The sequence below is a fragment of the Schistocerca piceifrons genome, chromosome 6 (genome assembly GCF_021461385.2).
Source record: "Schistocerca piceifrons isolate TAMUIC-IGC-003096 chromosome 6, iqSchPice1.1, whole genome shotgun sequence".
Classification (NCBI taxonomy): Eukaryota; Metazoa; Arthropoda; class Insecta; order Orthoptera; family Acrididae; genus Schistocerca; species Schistocerca piceifrons.
In genome coordinates, this window is record NC_060143.1 from 76404381 (window position 1) to 76422198 (window position 17818).

Below are 17818 nucleotides of genomic sequence, written 5' to 3' on the forward strand. Positions count from 1 at the left end.
TGAAACAGTAGTGGAATTTCTTGAAGCTGGGATCCACAGGCCGTTATTGAGTGACGCCGTTTCCTGTTAATTACTCTGTATTTATTAATCTACCGCCATCAATTGATTTCGACAACCATTGTCATTATCAACTCATCTATATAGAAATAAATCAGCTGCTCCCACGTTACCTGAAATTTGGATTACTGTGCACATATGTATCCAATAAGAGATCTACTGAAACTATATCGATTCTCTTGCCCCTACGAAAATAAGTAAACAGAAGATGGTGAACAACCCTCATGTAGTTCGGTAGTGTTGCAGAAAACTTCGCTCGTTATGTAGCATGTTCTTACAACTTACTGTGAGATATCAGAACGAAGTGTTTAAATGTTATCCCTTTCCCATTAAGGCGCATTTCCGCCTATCGCTTCCTCTAACTGGGTTTATTTTCAGAAAATCGAATTTGAGAGCAACTACTGAAGTTGTAAAATATTTCCAATCGTATACGCTGCAGCTGTATCTTTAGTCGCACTAACGTAACACAGATGTTGTGGAAAACAATGCAGATTCTGTGCAGGTTGCCTGCCCAACACTGAATTATCAAGATTGGTAAAATATAGATTACGACTGCTGTACTCACGAAGATGAGTGAAACTTCAGCACGGTGCCCTCCCCATTATCCACCGAGCGAGGTGGCGCAGTGGATAGCACACTGGACTCGCATTCGGGAGGACGACGGTTCAATCCCGTCTCCAGCCATCCTGATTTAGGTTTTCCGTGATTTCCCTAAATCGTTTCAGGCAAATGCCGGGATCGTTCCTTTGAAAGGGCACGGCCGATTTTCTTCCCCGTCCTTCCCTAACCCGAGCTTGCGCTTCGTCTCTAATGACCTCGTTGTCGACGGGACGTTAAACACTAACCACCACCACCCTCCCCATTATCCAGCTGCCGTCTAGAATGAAATTATGGACGAAAACAGTGCTCTCATCCTGTACAGAACGCATGGTGCCCTTATAGTCCGAATACGTTATCCAGATATTTTAACGACTTCTAATTTGCTGTGGTGCAAATAGCTCAGAGCGATTTCTATACTCTGACTCCCATGTAGAAAGTCACGATACTCGGCGTAGATGATGATGTTTGGTTTCTGGGGAGCTCGACTGCGTGGTCATCAGCGACCGTACAAAGTCCTAATTTTTGGACAGTCCAATTTTTTTCACAGTCCATCCTAGCCACTGTCACGAATGATGATGATGATGAAATGATGATGACAACACAAACACCCAGTCCCCGGGCAGAGAAAATTCCCAACCCGGCCAGGAATTTTTGTGCAGTTTCACGGGGAAGGTGTATGGTCCATTTTTCTTTGCCGAGAACACTGTTACAGGTAGCACATATCTCAGTATGCTTGAGAACTTTCTTTTCCCACAGTTGGAGACTGATTCGAACGACTTAATTTACCTACAGGACGGGGCACCGCCACACTGGCATCTGGAAGTGCGGGAATTTTAAATCAAAGGATTACTGAGCGATGGATCGGTCACACTGGAGCAAATGTTTCAGCGTTACGTTACTGGCCTCCAAGGTTACCGGGCCTTATGGTATGTAGTTATTTCTTGTGGGGGTTTGTAAAATACTCTGTTTATGTGCCTTCTGTACCAACGACAATGAATGAACGGAGACATCGCACAAAAGCAGCTGTGGAAGCTGTAACTCAAGACATGCTCGCTGCAGTGTGGGAACAATTTGAATAATGCATTGACATATGCCGTTTATCAAGGGGGAGGGGGGGGGCATACTGAACCCCTATCAAAAGGTACCAAAAAAAAAACTTTCTGAGTTTCCTGTTCATCAAAAAACAAAATTCATTGTATATGTTTTTTGGTTTCAGAAATATAGAAGTGCCAAATCGGATGATTCTTTTTGATGCCCCCTGTATTAAATTTCATACAAAATGGCCTTGTCAGTTTTTTCTGTAGAACTGACAGTTCGCATGTAGCGAGGGAGAGACTATGAAAATCTTGCATTTGGCATTTGAAGGCGTTGTGGGTTGCATAAAATCCTTAGGTAGGGGCAACTGAATCGTACTCTGTACGGCCGAACAAGAATTTGAGTCCCCTCTGCTCTAGTGTCTTACTCCCCTCATCAGTCTGTAACCTTCATCTGACGGCAGTGGTTTGGTCGCAGCTGCGACAGGAGCCGTGCCACGTACCGTGGCCCACTCGTGTGCAGCCGCTGTCGGAGAGGAGCGTTGCCACGTACGACGACCCCCGCTCGTTACCGCGCGCCTCGTGTAAATCAGGCGTCGGGCGCGAGCTAACGGCGAAACGACGCGACGCGGCGAGCCGGATTCGTTATGAGCGGCCTCGGCTTCGACGCCGGCTGCCGGCCGGACAGATTGGCATCGTGCGTCGCGCATTGCGCTGTCTCATAAGTCGAACGGCTTTACGGCTCGTAAATCACGCGCTGCGCTGCGCCGCGCCGCCCCCGCGCCGGAGGCGGCGGGACCTGCCGTGTGGTGTCTGCCTCTGCGCCTGCTGTCTGTTGTGTGCTGTCTGCGCTGGCGGCTCCTCCTCGTCTGTCTCAATCGCCTTCTTCACCACCAGCCGGGCAGTCTCGCTGGCTACTGAGTACAGCCCACAGGGAAACCTTACGTTTCGAGCAAAAACTCACAGTCGCTCCATTGTCCTGTAACGCGGAACAGATGGAATGACACGCTATTGTAGTAATATTGTAATAGTATGATCACTGAATAAATTTTCGACTGCCAACATCGCTAAAATTCTCTGTTTCCATCTTCGGTTCTGTATACGTAAGAGTGAGCTGGTAATGCTGGATCATGGACTCAGTTTAAGAGTGTTCAGCTAGGTATCAGGTGATCAGATTGTACGTAGGCATCAGGTAACGACGTTCCACCGTAACCCCCCCCCCCCCTCCTCCCACCCGTCGGCGGAGGTTCGAGTCCTCCCTCGGGCATGTGTGTGTGTGTATGTGTGTGTGTGTGTGTGTGTGTGTGTGTGTTGCCCTTAGCATAAATTAGTGCTTAATCTAACTTAACGTAGTGTGTAAGCCTAGGGACCGATGACCTCAGCAGTTTGGTCCCATAGAATTTACCACTACCACGAGATTCCACCTAGATCTCGAGTAACGGTCTTCGATAAGCTCGTGTAAACATCGTAACAGACAACAAAAGCACAAACGTTAAATAGCTCCATTGTTGGTACACATAGGTTGAATGTATTCTTCACGAAATGTAATATCCGTGCCTCTAGATATCGAGCTATACGAGGATGTACTAAAATCAACCTACGTACGATACAATTAGCTATCATAGAGAGCTTTTGAGTGGTTATAATTTCTCGTTTTGGTTGGGATTTTTTTATAAAGGAAAATTTGGTAAAGAATTGTTAAGAATGTTTCTAAAACATTTTTAAAAATTATCTCAAATGATATAGAAAGATTTATGTATAAACTACGTTTTATGAATGTTGCACATTGTTTTACAGACAGTTTTTTTGAATGTGGAGTACTGACTTACCTTACATGTTTTGATAATAATTTAGGCGTATATAATTGTATGGAATAGTAGACCCATGCCTTAATCTAATGTGAGATGATAGTACTGCTTTGTACTACCACTGTGCCATCTGATGTACTTATGTATCACTAAGAATGGTTACGCTGGGATCTGTCAGTTGTAAAGTGGTGACGAATATGAGGACTCGTGCTCGGCGCAATAGTATGTGTGTATATAGCTGTTATTTTGAAACTGACATGCCGAGTTCTGGTATATCACACGATACAAACGTGGTAGGACATGTTCTGAGGCATCAAGGGATCACCAATTTAGTATTGGAGGGCAGCGTGGAGGGTAAAAATCGTAGGGGGAGACCAAGAGATGAATACACTAAGCAGATTCAGAAGGATGTAGGTTGCAGTAGGTACTGGGAGATGAAAAAGCTTGCACAGGATAGAGTAGCATGGAGAGCTGCATCAAACCAGTCTCAGGACTGAAGACCACAACAACAACAACAAACGTGGACACGCATTGTATAGCACCATTTAACTGTACTGAAGGAAGATATTATATGATGACGTAAACATTGATACATTGCTATTCAATGCACTACAAATTTTGCATACAAATATAACAAATTGCTGTCATGTTAGTTGCATATTATATGATGACGTAAACATTGATACATTGCTATTCAATGCACTACAAATTTTGCATACAAATATAACAAATTGCTGTCATGTTAGTTGCATTTTCCGCCCCATCTTTTGCAAGATGGTACCAGAAAATAGTCGAAACCAGTCGTCTATATGAATAAATGACTTTAGTGGTCTTCGGAGCTGCAAATTGATTCAGTGTTCGGAATTACAAAAGTAGCTACGACCACACTCTTTTATTCGTCTTTCGCGTTTCGGAGGATCGTCAGTTCCGTTTGTGCTTTTTCTCACTTGTTGTTTCGGTGCGATATCGGTTGTTTCTTTGCGGATGTCTGTTTTGATAGCTCTCATGTCGTCGTTAAAAATAACTTTGATTTCCCGAATGGACTGTTTAAAGGTAATAATTTAGTTTCGGCTTGCTCGCGAATGTTGTGAATATCAGTTGATTAGCCCTGACCGTAAGCTTCTGCGTTAAAGAGGAACAAAAATGAATTTGATTGGGGTGTTGGTAAGTGAAGGACCTTTGCGGTGTTTTGTTCTGGTTCAAAAGCTTTTCTTGATATATATCAGCTGTCTGCAGTTTATGACAGACCTAAAAACTTCTCTATCCGCAGATGAACAAGTGTCATCGTGTAACAAATCGAGTGTCAGTTACAAATTATCTAGAAAATTAGATAGTTCGTAACGCGAGCGTGGGATCACAGGTAGCACATCGTCGATTAGCTATGAAAAACAAAATGCTTTCAGTTTTTGAGTCACATCTTTCGTAAAAATTACTTTACGTAATACAATAAAGAAATCTGTCGGGCATTTGAAATTCTGAGGTCTGAAGACAGTCTTGTGGGAAATGCAGCGTTCAGTATCTCGCACACAAATTAGCACTGATATCTTCGTTGTAAGTCACTGGCACTAAAAGGCGAAAATTAACGTAATATGTTAAACTTCACGCTGTTATGTACCACGGTACCTCAAAATCAGCGAATTCTGCATTCAAAAGAAAAAAGCGTTGTGAACGATCGATGATGCCAAATTGCCAATATCATCTCTGGTGTTATTCAGACGTTATGAATTATACCTGTGCCTTTCCAGAACGTGCTCGCGCTCGTAGTATTTGTGGTTTAATTAGTGAACTTATTCCAACAGCACTTCAGTTTTCATCCAGTGATTATTAAACAGAAAAAATTGTTTGTGCCTTGTTAACACATGAAGGTATACGTTATTTTGCAGGCTACATTCAATAAGTAACACCCACAGCGGAAAACTATGATGAGAAATTCTGGATTTGTAGAAGTAAGTTGAAAAGCTTGTAAGACAATTCTGTGTTTTCCCGATGGGGGCCCGTCGAAAGCATTTGCAGTACATTCTCATTGACACGATAAACATATGCCTGGTGTGGCTTACTTTTGTTCTTTATCAGCACTTTGTATTACTTCGCTATCCCGGAACCCCGGATCAGTTACAGGTTGCCTGTATAACGTTTTCCAGGGGCACCAAAAATTTTATTTTCAATATTTCGAGTAATTTGTGGCCGAATTTAAAAATTAAAAATGTCATCATAATCAACTCATTACGAGGTATTATCTTACGTTAAAAGTTTACAGTTAGAAACTGTGTGTGTGTCCTGAGGCAGGGCAACTGTCGGCCAGCAAATACCCGAACTATAGTCATCCAGTATTTGAGAATGAGAACGTTTAGTGACTTGCAAAAAATTTTACACACAATTTCAAACCTTTGCCAAGGTCTTCTTGCTGACAACCCGCGTAAAATTATGAAAGTTTAAAAGTTTTTCTCTTACTACATTTTCGCTGTTCATGCAGTAAAACTTGAGCATCGGGCATGACGTTTTAATTTATTGCTGTTTTACTGCTAACTCATTAGATCGCTACAGAGTTGCTGAACCAGCTGCTGCTGTAGGCGCTACAAGAGAGGCGTTGCGCATCACTGAGACATTCGCATCTAAAACTTGAAGAAGAGTCGAGCGAGGTTTTACTTTGTCCGACATATAAGTAACAAAATGACGTCGACAACAATGTCAGAAAAAAATTGAAGCTCATACAGCTGTCATTCTTTCCAGTTACCATTCGCTATTGGAACAGGAAACGAATGAAATGACACAGGCACTGTGACGCATCGTAGGGTGACATGTCGAAGTACAAAGGTAGACGTCTAATATCCTGGAAAATCAGCAATAGAATGTAGACGTTTTTTCTAGTTTTCAAGACATTGTATCTCCCTGTGTGAAATAAGTATGCTGATGAGAATTACGCTTATTGCCACATACTGCAAAGGAGTATACAGTAAACAATCAGTACTCGGGAAACCTCTAGAAAATGTGTTAATAAGGACATTGTTAAGTAATTCATCCGCTTTGTATTTTTCATAATGTGGAGATAAGATTAAGTGATTTTAAATGTGACATTTTAATTAGTCCACACAGCCAAGCAGAAACATTATTACATAAATGATGCTGATGCCTTTGGTACTCAAAAGAAACCATTCCGCTTTTCGCTAGTCGCACAACTAACAGAGAGAAAAAAAAAAAGGAACTTCTCGCGTTCTTTGAGGGTAATTATTCCGCACCATTTACTTCAAAGTAGGAAAAATGTGAGCTGTAATCATCCAGTGAAATATCTGAAGCGCTACGGAGTCCCAAGTGACAGTCAGTAATCCTGTTTGGGCTGTATGAGGCAGGAAAGAAAAATGAGGTACCGGACAGCATTATGACGTAAACAGCATACGGCGGACTTGTCGGTTTTATATCGCCGTTTAGGGGCTACTCGAGCATGCTGAACCACGCCCACAGCCATAACACCGGCATTACGCACGTTGTAGGTTTCTCCAGCCATTCCTAGTAGAATTAATTGGCACTGAATTGTCTGCGGCTACATTCAACATCACGCGCAACAAGCTACATGTCGCCATAAGATCATGCGCAATACAGCGAAGTAACACGTGGTCTCATGTATTCCTACTGTGGATGTTATGGTTCCCTAATGAAGATACTGGGACGAACCCAATAACAATTTATCTTTGAGACATGAAGTGTTTTACAGAAAGTGTAATCGGTACTACTAATCCAACTACACAAAATGCTCCGTAATCAGTTTAGAAATACAGTTGCTTCCTATCATAAGCAAGTAATGTTTCCTTACAGTTTACTAGTGGTTAACGATAATCGGCAATTACAAAATAAAAGTTTTAGGTACGAAATAGATTATGCAGTTGTGTCTATCCCTAGAAGTGCTCCAGATTTGAACTATCTAGTGTAATACGAACTGCAGCACTTTGCGCCTGACAATAAGATTTGTATTCAGTTTACAACGCCTGTGGTTTCTGCTTTAGGAGGAACTTGAAGAATTAGTACTGATCTCGGTATGCCGTTCAGATGTCTATTTTTATCGAATAATAGCTTCCCATTTAAACTCCATTGCATATTTTACTGTAATATCCAGAAGATTTTGTAGCTTGTGGTAATTGTTTATTTTGGAGATAGTTGGCGTTGATCTTATTTGCACTTTTTATCCAACCCTATCGTTATAGTGTAATGAGGTTTAACACTTGTTGCAATTCGCTTTTTACCTTCTTGATACCAGTTTGTGTGGCCCCGTCGACATGGAATGCTGGGATAGATAATTGAGCCGGCCGAAGTGGCCGTGCGGTTAAAGGCGCTGCAGTCTGGAACCGCAAGACCGCTACGGTCGAAGGTTCGAATCCTGCCTCGGGCGTGGATGTTTGTGATGTCTTTAGGTTAGTTAGGTTTAACTAGTTCTAAGTTCTAGGGGACTAATGACCTCAGCAGTTGAGTCCCATAGTGCTCAGAGCCATTTGAACCATTTTTGATAATTGTTGTAGCTTTCAGAGGCTGAAGAAAGTTATTTTTCAGTGCATATACAACGAACAGTTCAGCTTCAATCTAGAATCACGTAGCCGAACGAAGTGGTAAGCAGAGACCGTATCACTGTGTATTTTCACTCTGTATTTAATCTATCCTTTCTGAACACATTTAGGTCGTTTGAAAAAATTTCGGCTGATCTTATTTCCAACTTTAGCCAGCTTTCCGTACCTATAACTATTTGAGCTTCCAGTGCATTGTTACTAAAACCGCACTTCATACAGTATTTGTTCTATCTCAACAGCATCGAATTATTTTTCTGAAACTGCGCTATTCCAAAAAATTATATGTTCTGTGGCTACCAAGTCTTTCGCGACGGAGTCCTTGAACAGGAAGTTCTCATTAAAACTGCCGTGTCAAATTTGGATGAAATGCTAAGCTTTCGCGGGCTCCCTCCATCGTCGTTGTCTGGGGCGAAGACTGACTGTCAAGAAATTGGCGAGACTCCCAGCTTTATACCTAAGCGACGACATCTGATTGGCTGGATTACGTCGAGATGACATCACGGAAATGGAGTATACTGAGGTGGCGCCCTTTGTGTTCATACATAATGTTTGTGCACTATACCCAGCGTCGCTAGCTGCGCCATCATTCGCATCGGGCGGTAAGCTACGAAAAAGTATTTCTCTACTTTCTTTATTTATCAGTCGTCCGCTTCCAGGCGTTGCTCAGTGCATAACCGGTGTCTCTCTATTGAAGCTTTTGCCCCAGAGTCTAATTTCCATTGCCTCTCGAATCATTGAGTCCCATAGTTCAAAGCGTGGGTCAGGAATCACGTATGTTCAAACATAAACTAGTGTTTATTTAACAGACTGTGCTAAACCACCCCTGATTTACACTCATACCTTTTTTACGATATCTTTCATTATTTTTCCTCTTTTATATGTCAGTTTCGCTGCATTTCGTTCTTTATGTTGTTTTAAATGTCTCCATACTCTGTACTTACTGTCTCTCGGCTGAAGAGCAGTGCCTATGCTGCTGCCAGCCCGCCCCATATGGGGCACTGAAATACAATGAAGGAAGGAGAGAGAGAGAGGAAAAAAAAAGAACATCGCTGAGACCTTGTCAGGCGCTATACCCACCCACATTCCTACCAGGACCATATATCCTCAACGTCCAACCCTATAGCTACGCTATATTTTGGTCGTCCTGTCTCTGTTGTTTGTTTTTATATATTCTGTGCTGTAAATTACCATAAAATACTATATTTTTTTGGAAATTAATATTAAATTTTATTCTACACGTTAGTTACCACTGCAGCGCTACACATTTACGTGGAAAATTGTTCAACTTTTAACATATACGTTCTGTGGATGGACACGGTTGCTTTTCTATGGACAGTCTTAACACTCTTACACTGTTTACTATAAATCGTTTCCAGTGCTATAATAAAAAAGCTGTGTTAACAATAACAAAACAATAATAGCTGCCTTCTGGCAAAACACGTCAAAATATGAATGCATCAGATCTGTTATGGAAAATTATTTGAATTACATACACATTTTGTTAAGTTAAGGACACTAAACATGCAGGGCAGTTCCTACAAGCCTTTGCCGACCCTTAGTCACAGCGGCGTCATTACTTTTATTTCGGGAGACTGCTCATTCACTGTTGGCCTTTAAGTTGAATAAAACCGTTGTAAGTAGGCTGTTTAGGTTTTTATATTGGTAATGCCACGTAGCGCTCTGTATGAAAATCACTGGCTGTGCTGTGTGCAGTCTGTGGCTGGTTGGCATTGTTGAGATACTCTCTATTGTAGTGGGCAGTTCGCTGTTAACAGCGCGCAGCGTTGCGCAGTTGGAGGTGAGCCGCCAGCGGTGGTGGATGTGGGGAGAGAGATGGCGGAATTTTGAGAGCGGACGATCTGGACGTGTGTCCATCAGAAAGAGTAAATTTGTAATATTGGATATCATGGACTGATATATATATTACGACTTTTGTACACTATTAAGGTAAATACATTGTTTGTTCTCTATCAAAATCTTTCTTTTGCTAACTATGCCTATCAGTAGTTAGTGCCTTCAGTAGTTTCAATCTTTTATTTAGCTGGCAGTAGTGGCGCTCGCTGTATTGCAGTGGTTCGAGTAACGAAGATTTTTGTGAGGTAAGTGATTCATGAAAGTTATAGGTTATTGTTAGTCAGGGCCATTCTCTTGTAGGGATTATTGAAAGTGAGATTGCGTTGGGCTAAAAAATATTGTGTGTCAGTTTAAGCACAGTCATGTATAATTTTTCTAAGGGGACGTTTCACCATTAGCACAGATAATTTGCATAATATCGCAACCACCTCGTCGTTTCAGAATTTAAAAATGCTAAAAAGACAGCACTGCTCATGAATCGTTGTACGAACAGACAGGAAAGAAAAAAAATGAGGCGAAAACTCGACAGCATTCATTCAGCTCGTTGTGTGTAATTACTCGCTTTCGCGAACTAGGGCACTTGTGACGTGGAACTGGTTACTCGAAACTCTGATTTACGATGATTTTCACAAAAAGCTTCACATATTGCTCGACTTGTTCGCTGGTGCTTTTTGACTGGTACGTTACTAATTCTCCGTTTAAAAAAATCGAATTTACCTGGGAAATCAAGAATGATAAGCTGCTCACTTTAACTCCTTGTTGGTTTCATGGTCTCGCTATCACTCAACGCACACAAAATTCGGAATTCGGTTGACAATGTAACGGTATTTTCGTTACATTAAATGAAATGTTTTCCGTGCCTACCGCGGAGAGGAATGTCTGGGATGTGGTAAGACGACAAGGATTTCCATTTTATTTAAGTACAATAAAATAATACCTTTAGGAAATATTGTATATTACAGTGCTAACATTAATTATATGATAATCGAAAACATCAATTTTAAGAGTGCGAAGGAAAGTACTTTTTAATGGAGTAGAAGAAGATACTCATTAGGAACTTATTTATCCATATTTCACAGCTTGAAACGTGACTATTCAATACACTGGAGATACGAATTAAAAAACGCCTTCAGTCACAATTTTTCGTGTTTTATTAAGTAAACGATGCATTTCGGACCCTGTGGGTCCAGCATCCGGTGTAATTAGTCTTAATACATGCTTCATTTTTTTTCTTGAATGAGGTAAAATTCATCTTCCAAGTAATCGAAGAAAAGCGTTTTTAACGTTTTAGCACCAACGTACATTCTTTTCTCCATCGTTTCGTAAATATCACTTCATTCAAGAGGCACTTTCGCATACACATGTTTGTAAACACTTCACAGATGTCTGAAGTGAATGTACGAAGACGATGGAGAAAAGAATGTTTGCTGGTGCTAAAACGTTAAAAATGCTTTTCTTGGATTATTTGGAATATGCATTTCACCTCATTCAAGAGAAAAAATAAAGCATGTATTAAGACGAATTACACCTGATGATGGACCCATAGGGTATAAAACACGAAAAATTGTGACTGAAGGTGATTTTTTTTTTTTTTAATTCATACCTCCGAAAACTCATTTAATTCAGTCGGAAAAGCCACTACATAATCCATAAGATATTTAATATGCTTCGGCAGATCGTTGAGTACGTGTTTACTCATGCGTATCACTGTTTCATGTACTAAAGTATAATTCTTGAATTCTTTGTACGTATTGTTTCTGGTCTTAGTAACATGATTTTTTAAACATTTGTATGTTCAGTCCTATAAAGACTATTAATGAATACATGTATTTTGAAATAGCTGCCAACTTTGATAAGTTAACCATGGTTTGGGGCCACAGTCATGTAAACTTTTTAATGTGAATTTCGTCATTTGATTGCATATATCGTTTATTCTGCTAGCTATACACTCATGATTTCAGCCTTTAGACATTTTCCAGTACTACAATGTTGGTCATGAGCAGATTCCTACAAACGTAGTAATCGTCTAAATATATTAAACTTGGTTATATAATACGAGTGTCACAGCACAAAAACGAGGGGAGACGCTTTGTGAATATGTTCTCGTTTTTATGGTACGACGCCTGGCTTATATATCCAAGTTTAATATATAACTTCGTTTATAGAAGTCTGATCATGCCCAACACAGTGGTACTAGAAAATGGCCAAAGATCGAAATCTTGATTGGACAGGATCTATACAGTTGAATGGCGGGACTTTCATTTAAAAAGCTGTCGATTTTGTTTAGACGTCTCTAGAAGAATTTCCGCTCTAACATCATATACAGAGTGACTCAAAAGTTGCACACAAATTGAAGGACTTGATAGAGGTGTCGGACCAGAACTACTTCGAGATTACCGACTTGGAAGTAAACCTGAGCCATTGAAAGCTTTAAAATGTCAGGAACAACAAGGGTAATCAATGCAACCACGTCTTAATTTCAGCAAAGATAAACGGAGAAAAGAGAAAGAGGCGTCCCGATCCAGCACCTGGGACGTGTGTGGCGTCGTGTGGACACTTCTCCACCCTCATCTGACGATTCTGGATTTAAAAATTTTATTTTTTATTTTTTTCGTATATTGAAAGCCTCTTGGACATGATAACAGTTCCCGACGAAGCAACACTTTTTGCTAGGATCTGTTCCTTTTCGAACCATGCTCGATGTTCTTGGAAGTGTGCTCCAGAATTTTCTACCAAGATGTGATGGTCACCATTTTGGACATCTTCTTTAATGTACAACTTGGTTGAATGAACAGTACATTGTCTTTGCTGAACTTATGGCGTGTATTCATTAATTGCCCTGGTGTTCCTCGCTTACCAAAGCCTGAGTTCCTGTTCCAGAGTTGTATGTAGATACTCCTTCAACAGCTCCCGCATATTGTGCGCAACATTTTGAATCACCCAGTACCATTTTGTAACAGGATTTTCTGGTCTGAAAATATGTTTCCTGCAAGTTCTTCTTCAGCAGAAAATGATATCGTATCTCAATTATGTGCGTAAGTATGCAGTATAATCTAACTTCGTCATTTTTAAGCTACCTGTGGCTGTGATCATATATACTGCAAATGTAGCAGAACTCTGGCTCTTGATTGATTCTAGGACGTAGGTTTTGGAGTGAAGCTTTTCATTTGTAGTCTCAAAGACCGCACACGACCTACATCTTATATTTAATTGTTTGGCTAGACTGTTTTTATAACTTGGGAATATTATGAGAAGTACGAAATTGTTTGCGTCCAATGATAAAACATTTGCCTTGAACAATTTGTATTATCCGCAAAAAGGACGAAATAACTAAAAGAAACAGAAATTAAAAAAATTCCGCGTTACACCATTGCTTCGGATTTCGTGTGCCTATTGCTACGACACTACATGGAACTGGTAAACGTTACTTTCTGTCGTGCAGATAAGATATAAATCATGAGTGCGCTATGTGTACTGTTCCACAATATATTAACCTTTCGATAAGAACACTGTGGTTCACTCAATCAAAAGTGTTAACTAAGTAACAGAATAATAGTTTCTGTTTGATGGACTCTAGTATATTATCTGCTAAGATAAATACAGTCTTGATAATCCTTTCTTAATTCCAAACTGTTCGCAGTGATAATATTTTTTTTTGTATTAGGTGTCTGTAACTTCTATTGTACATGGCTTCTGTTTCTTTCTTTCGCTGGCGATAGCGAGGTGCATCGGTAAGCTTTTAAGTTTGTTTTATCTACTTATCCTGAAGTGGCCATCAACAGCATTTTTAAGTCAGTATGGGGAAAGATCACTCCAAAAAGAATTGTAGGTTTCAAGAGACTTGCCAAATGGCATGCGATAAAGAGAAATGCTAAGTATGCAGTGTTCTCAAGTACCGACTGTAAGTTCGTTCTTAAGTTTTCTCTGGTGAATCACCGCAATAAGGCGCCTAAAATAAAAATCCACTGGAAAAATTAAGTTACCAGTATAAGAACCATGACTGGGGCCGCAGATTTTAGCATCTGATTGCGTTAAAAAAGGCCAAGTGCGAGTATGACTCGCGGTCTGAGTGTTCAATGCAGAGTTAGTTGTGTATATAAGACACCTCATTCGTACCGGTAATCGACAGTGTCGATGATTTTTGCCTGTTATCGACATTGATACTGGTAACATTTTAAATTTGAAGTCGGATAACAAACGACAAAAACTTCTTTTCCCTGTGAAAAAGTTACAGATTAACAACGTTCTAATTTTTTTCTTTACTTATACTGTGGAACTTTGCTTCTTCCAAATTTATGGTTCTAGGTCAACGGGAATTAAGCTATCCTGTAAGTTCTAATGAGTGAGTTTGCGAGTATCAGTATTTGTGACATAAATGGCGGTATCTTTTGACTGCGCCGGCCGATGTGCACCTCAGGTGGATGAACTTAACATAGGTGTAACGCGACATGCTAGGATACCGGCTGCGGTGACGGAATGAAGTCGTGTTGAGTTAGCGCCAACGGGAGCAGATGACCCTGTGCAACTGGCCCGTCGGCGACGCAGAACACATCCGGGAGCACTGAATGGCGCCGGCTTCGACCCCCGCTGCCGCGGGCGGCGTGCCGTATGCTGTTCTCCCTGCACTAGCTTCTCCATTGACAACACTGTCTTCACTCAGTGTTCGCAGTTGCAGCGCCCAGTCACGTTACTGTGAGATCCGCAGCAACCGTCGTTTACAGCTACAGGAGCTCAAACGGGCGCCAACAGTTCTCATCGGGTGACTGCCAGTATTTCCGTTTCTTGCACTGATCCCCCGTTTGAGCAGTGTAAGTTTGTATGAACCAAATTGACCAGTTGCAGTCCCTTCAGCTCGTACTACACTACATGGAACTGCGTGATGTCTTTCAGAAATGAAGTAAGCTTTTCGAGAAATATCCCAAATTATCAAAGATTTCCATTTTTGCTCCCCACAACTGATTTTAGAAATTTTGTCCCACTTCCCATCGCTTTCTAGACTCATCCCAAGAGATTTAGTCAGTAGTACAGAACTTACAGGTTTGTCATTAGTCCTTGGAATACAGGGCGCAAATATATGACAATGGAAAGAGAGATACAACGTTTCACATTAAGAGTTGCTTCGTTTTCGAGACGTAATCTAGGCTCTAGTGGTGATAGGGAAATTGTAATGTTAAGTCCAGTAATTTCTACATACTGTCGCATTGTGATGGAAACTGGTGTCCACTTAGAATCAAACACTGTCGATACTATGTTCATTCGTGTTAAATTCTTAACTGTGAGAAAAATAGATACTAATCAAGATGGACGCAAACTATCATGTTTAAACCCGTGTTCGAAGTTTTAGCTTTACGTGAAGAATCTAGGAATGTACCACAACCCGCTACGTATCCCCCAGTAGAGACCCGGAAGACTATATTAGATGGAAGGGGTAGCACTAATAACAAGTGCCCTGTCCAACGTACTTCCCAGTGGTTTGTGCAGATGATAGAGATGTAATGTTACGAATGATTGTTGACGTAACTTTACCACTTCTTATGTGTACTTATTCTTTATTGTTTCACATTTACGATGAATTTTCAGCCATTGCTCGAAGTAGTCACTTTGTTTAATTGTGACAGAAATTCCATGCCGTTATGCAACTCTATTGTTAAGAAACGAATCGTTTTGTCTGCTAAATTGTTTATGCCCAGTGACCCATGTAGCACTCCCATGTCAGATATCTCTCGATACTGTAAATAAGTTGGTGACCTGTTTTCATGTAAACGAAGTAAAAATTAGTTGATAGAATATTGATCAACGTGTTTCCGTAATCTTATAAAACCACCTAGCTAAAAATTTGTGACAACAGTAGTTCCAGTGTACTTCAAATCCTGTGAAAGTATATTATTTTATAATTTATTCTCAGACATACTGAACAATTTGGTCATTACATTTGTCTCATTATAAATTCCTATTTTGGTTAAAGAAAAGGCACAGTTTCCATTTTAAAGAAATATAGTTGATGTCTGTACCTCTATTGCTGGTAAGATGAGAATACGTTGGTCAATACATAATGAGTCGGTTGTGGCGATTTGTCTAGGTGAAAATAGGTCACTAAAAGACATTTGAGGGGAAGGAGTTACGTGTGACACCACGTACATTGAGAACGCGACTTGTTCTATCGTAAAACAAAGAGGTTTTGCTGTGCTCACAGTGTTCGTCCGTGGAAACGGTGAAGAACAGCCCGTTATCTTTATTATAGCTTTCTTTCCTTATTTTGTTAGGTGTAGCTGTCGTCAGGTAATCATGTCAGCGACGCGATAAGGCTACGACATAAAACATGGCCGTACTAGCCCCCAATTTGCAGGGAACACGACAAACGCTGACAGCGCATACATGTCTGGTCGGGGAAAAATGCCTGTCATATCAGCTGCCCCTGAGTCCTCGCGACTACCCGCGTGCCACGTTTTCTCCGGCCTGTCGAAAGCGCGCGTGTGAGCGGGCGCGCCGTTTCTGAAAGTCAGCCGCGGAGAAATTACTAAATAGCCTCTCGCTTTTAATGCGATTCAGTATACAAATTTGCCCGCAGAACTGGTTTACTCGCTTTAATTTACGGCCGTATAATTACTGCGCTATACGCTCAATTAGCAGACGTTATCTGGGAGGCCGGACCGTACGCGCCGGCCGCGCACGCCTACCCGCCTATCGGCCGGTCAGCGCATAACGAACGGCCTAAAAACGCCAGCTAACCTCTGCCTTGTCTTCTCTTCTCTTACAGGTGAGTACCGCTGGCCGCGACGCCAGCCGTTACGCAAGTGGAAGCCGACGAGTAAGTACCACCACTGTCCTGCACCAATTACCTAAAACACCGTTTTCTCACTTATCTGCTGTGTCTCTACCATTTCGTCGACGAAGCGACGTCGGTATACAAGTCGTTCCCAGTTTATTTCCTCTTCTTCCAATTTTCTGGGTCTTTGCGAGGATCGTCTGTCTTATAAACGGAGCAGTATGAGTACTGATTAAGGAAAGTCGACGATCTGCACCGGATACTTTCTCTTTTACTCGGAGGTGTATAAGGTGTTCAAAGTATCCCATATCCTAACAGGAGGTACTACTGATCAGAACCAGAAAATGTTCGATAAACATAGCCCGTATCCGGACACAAATACTTTTTGAGGTGAGGGCCATTCTTCCCTATAATAGACGTTTGTCTTTGACACTACAGGAGGGGTTCGATGTGGTTACTACTCATTCTTACACATACGAGGGCTGCCCAGAAAGTAATGCACAGCATTTTTTTCTCAGCCGAAAACAATGCTACGAATGCGAAACGTTACGTATGTATTATTTGAGGTCTCCTGAATGAGCGGGCCAAGTTCCCTTACTTCCGACAGATAGCGTAACTACAGAGCAGTTTCGAAATGGCGTCTGTGGGTGACGTACGTTACAAGCAACGTGGCGTCATTGAATTTCTCGCTGCAGAGAAAGAAATTGTAGGGAGTATTCACAAAAGCTTGTGCAAAATCCATGGAGCACCTGCTATCGACGGAAGTACAATTAGTCGCTGGGCACGGAGGGCGAGGTCATCAGAAGGCGGTTCGGCGGAGCTCCACGATTTGCCGCGGTCGGGGAGACCATCCACGGCTGTCACATCTGACATGTTGGAGCGAGCTGATGTCATTTGCGAGGACAGACGCATTACGACTCGGCAGCTGGTGCTGCATGTGTCAATCGGCAAAGGAAGTGTGGATGCAATTATCCGCACAGGGTCGGGCAGTATTACCCCATCCACCCTACAGCCCTGACCTAGTCCCCTCGGGCTTCCAATTGCTTGATCCATCAAAGGATGCCACTCGTGGAAGACATTTTGAAGACGATGAGGAGATGATTCACACAGTGAAGCACTGGCTCCGTCACCAGGGCAAGGACAGGT

At 41.6% G+C, this 17818-nt stretch overlaps 1 protein-coding gene across 1 annotated transcript in view; it reads left to right on the forward strand.

Annotated features, from left to right (window-relative positions):
• The window catches only part of LOC124802560 (putative transcription factor SOX-15), a 389602-nt gene extending 372498 nt beyond the window's left edge, over positions 1 to 17104 (forward strand). Inside the window, exon 3 of the mRNA XM_047263427.1 lies at positions 16664 to 17104. Coding sequence (XP_047119383.1) covers positions 16664 to 16749 — 86 coding nt within the window. The 3' untranslated portion in view covers positions 16750 to 17104. The remainder of the gene's footprint in view (positions 1 to 16663) is intronic.
• Positions 17105 to 17818: the final 714 nt, after the last annotated feature.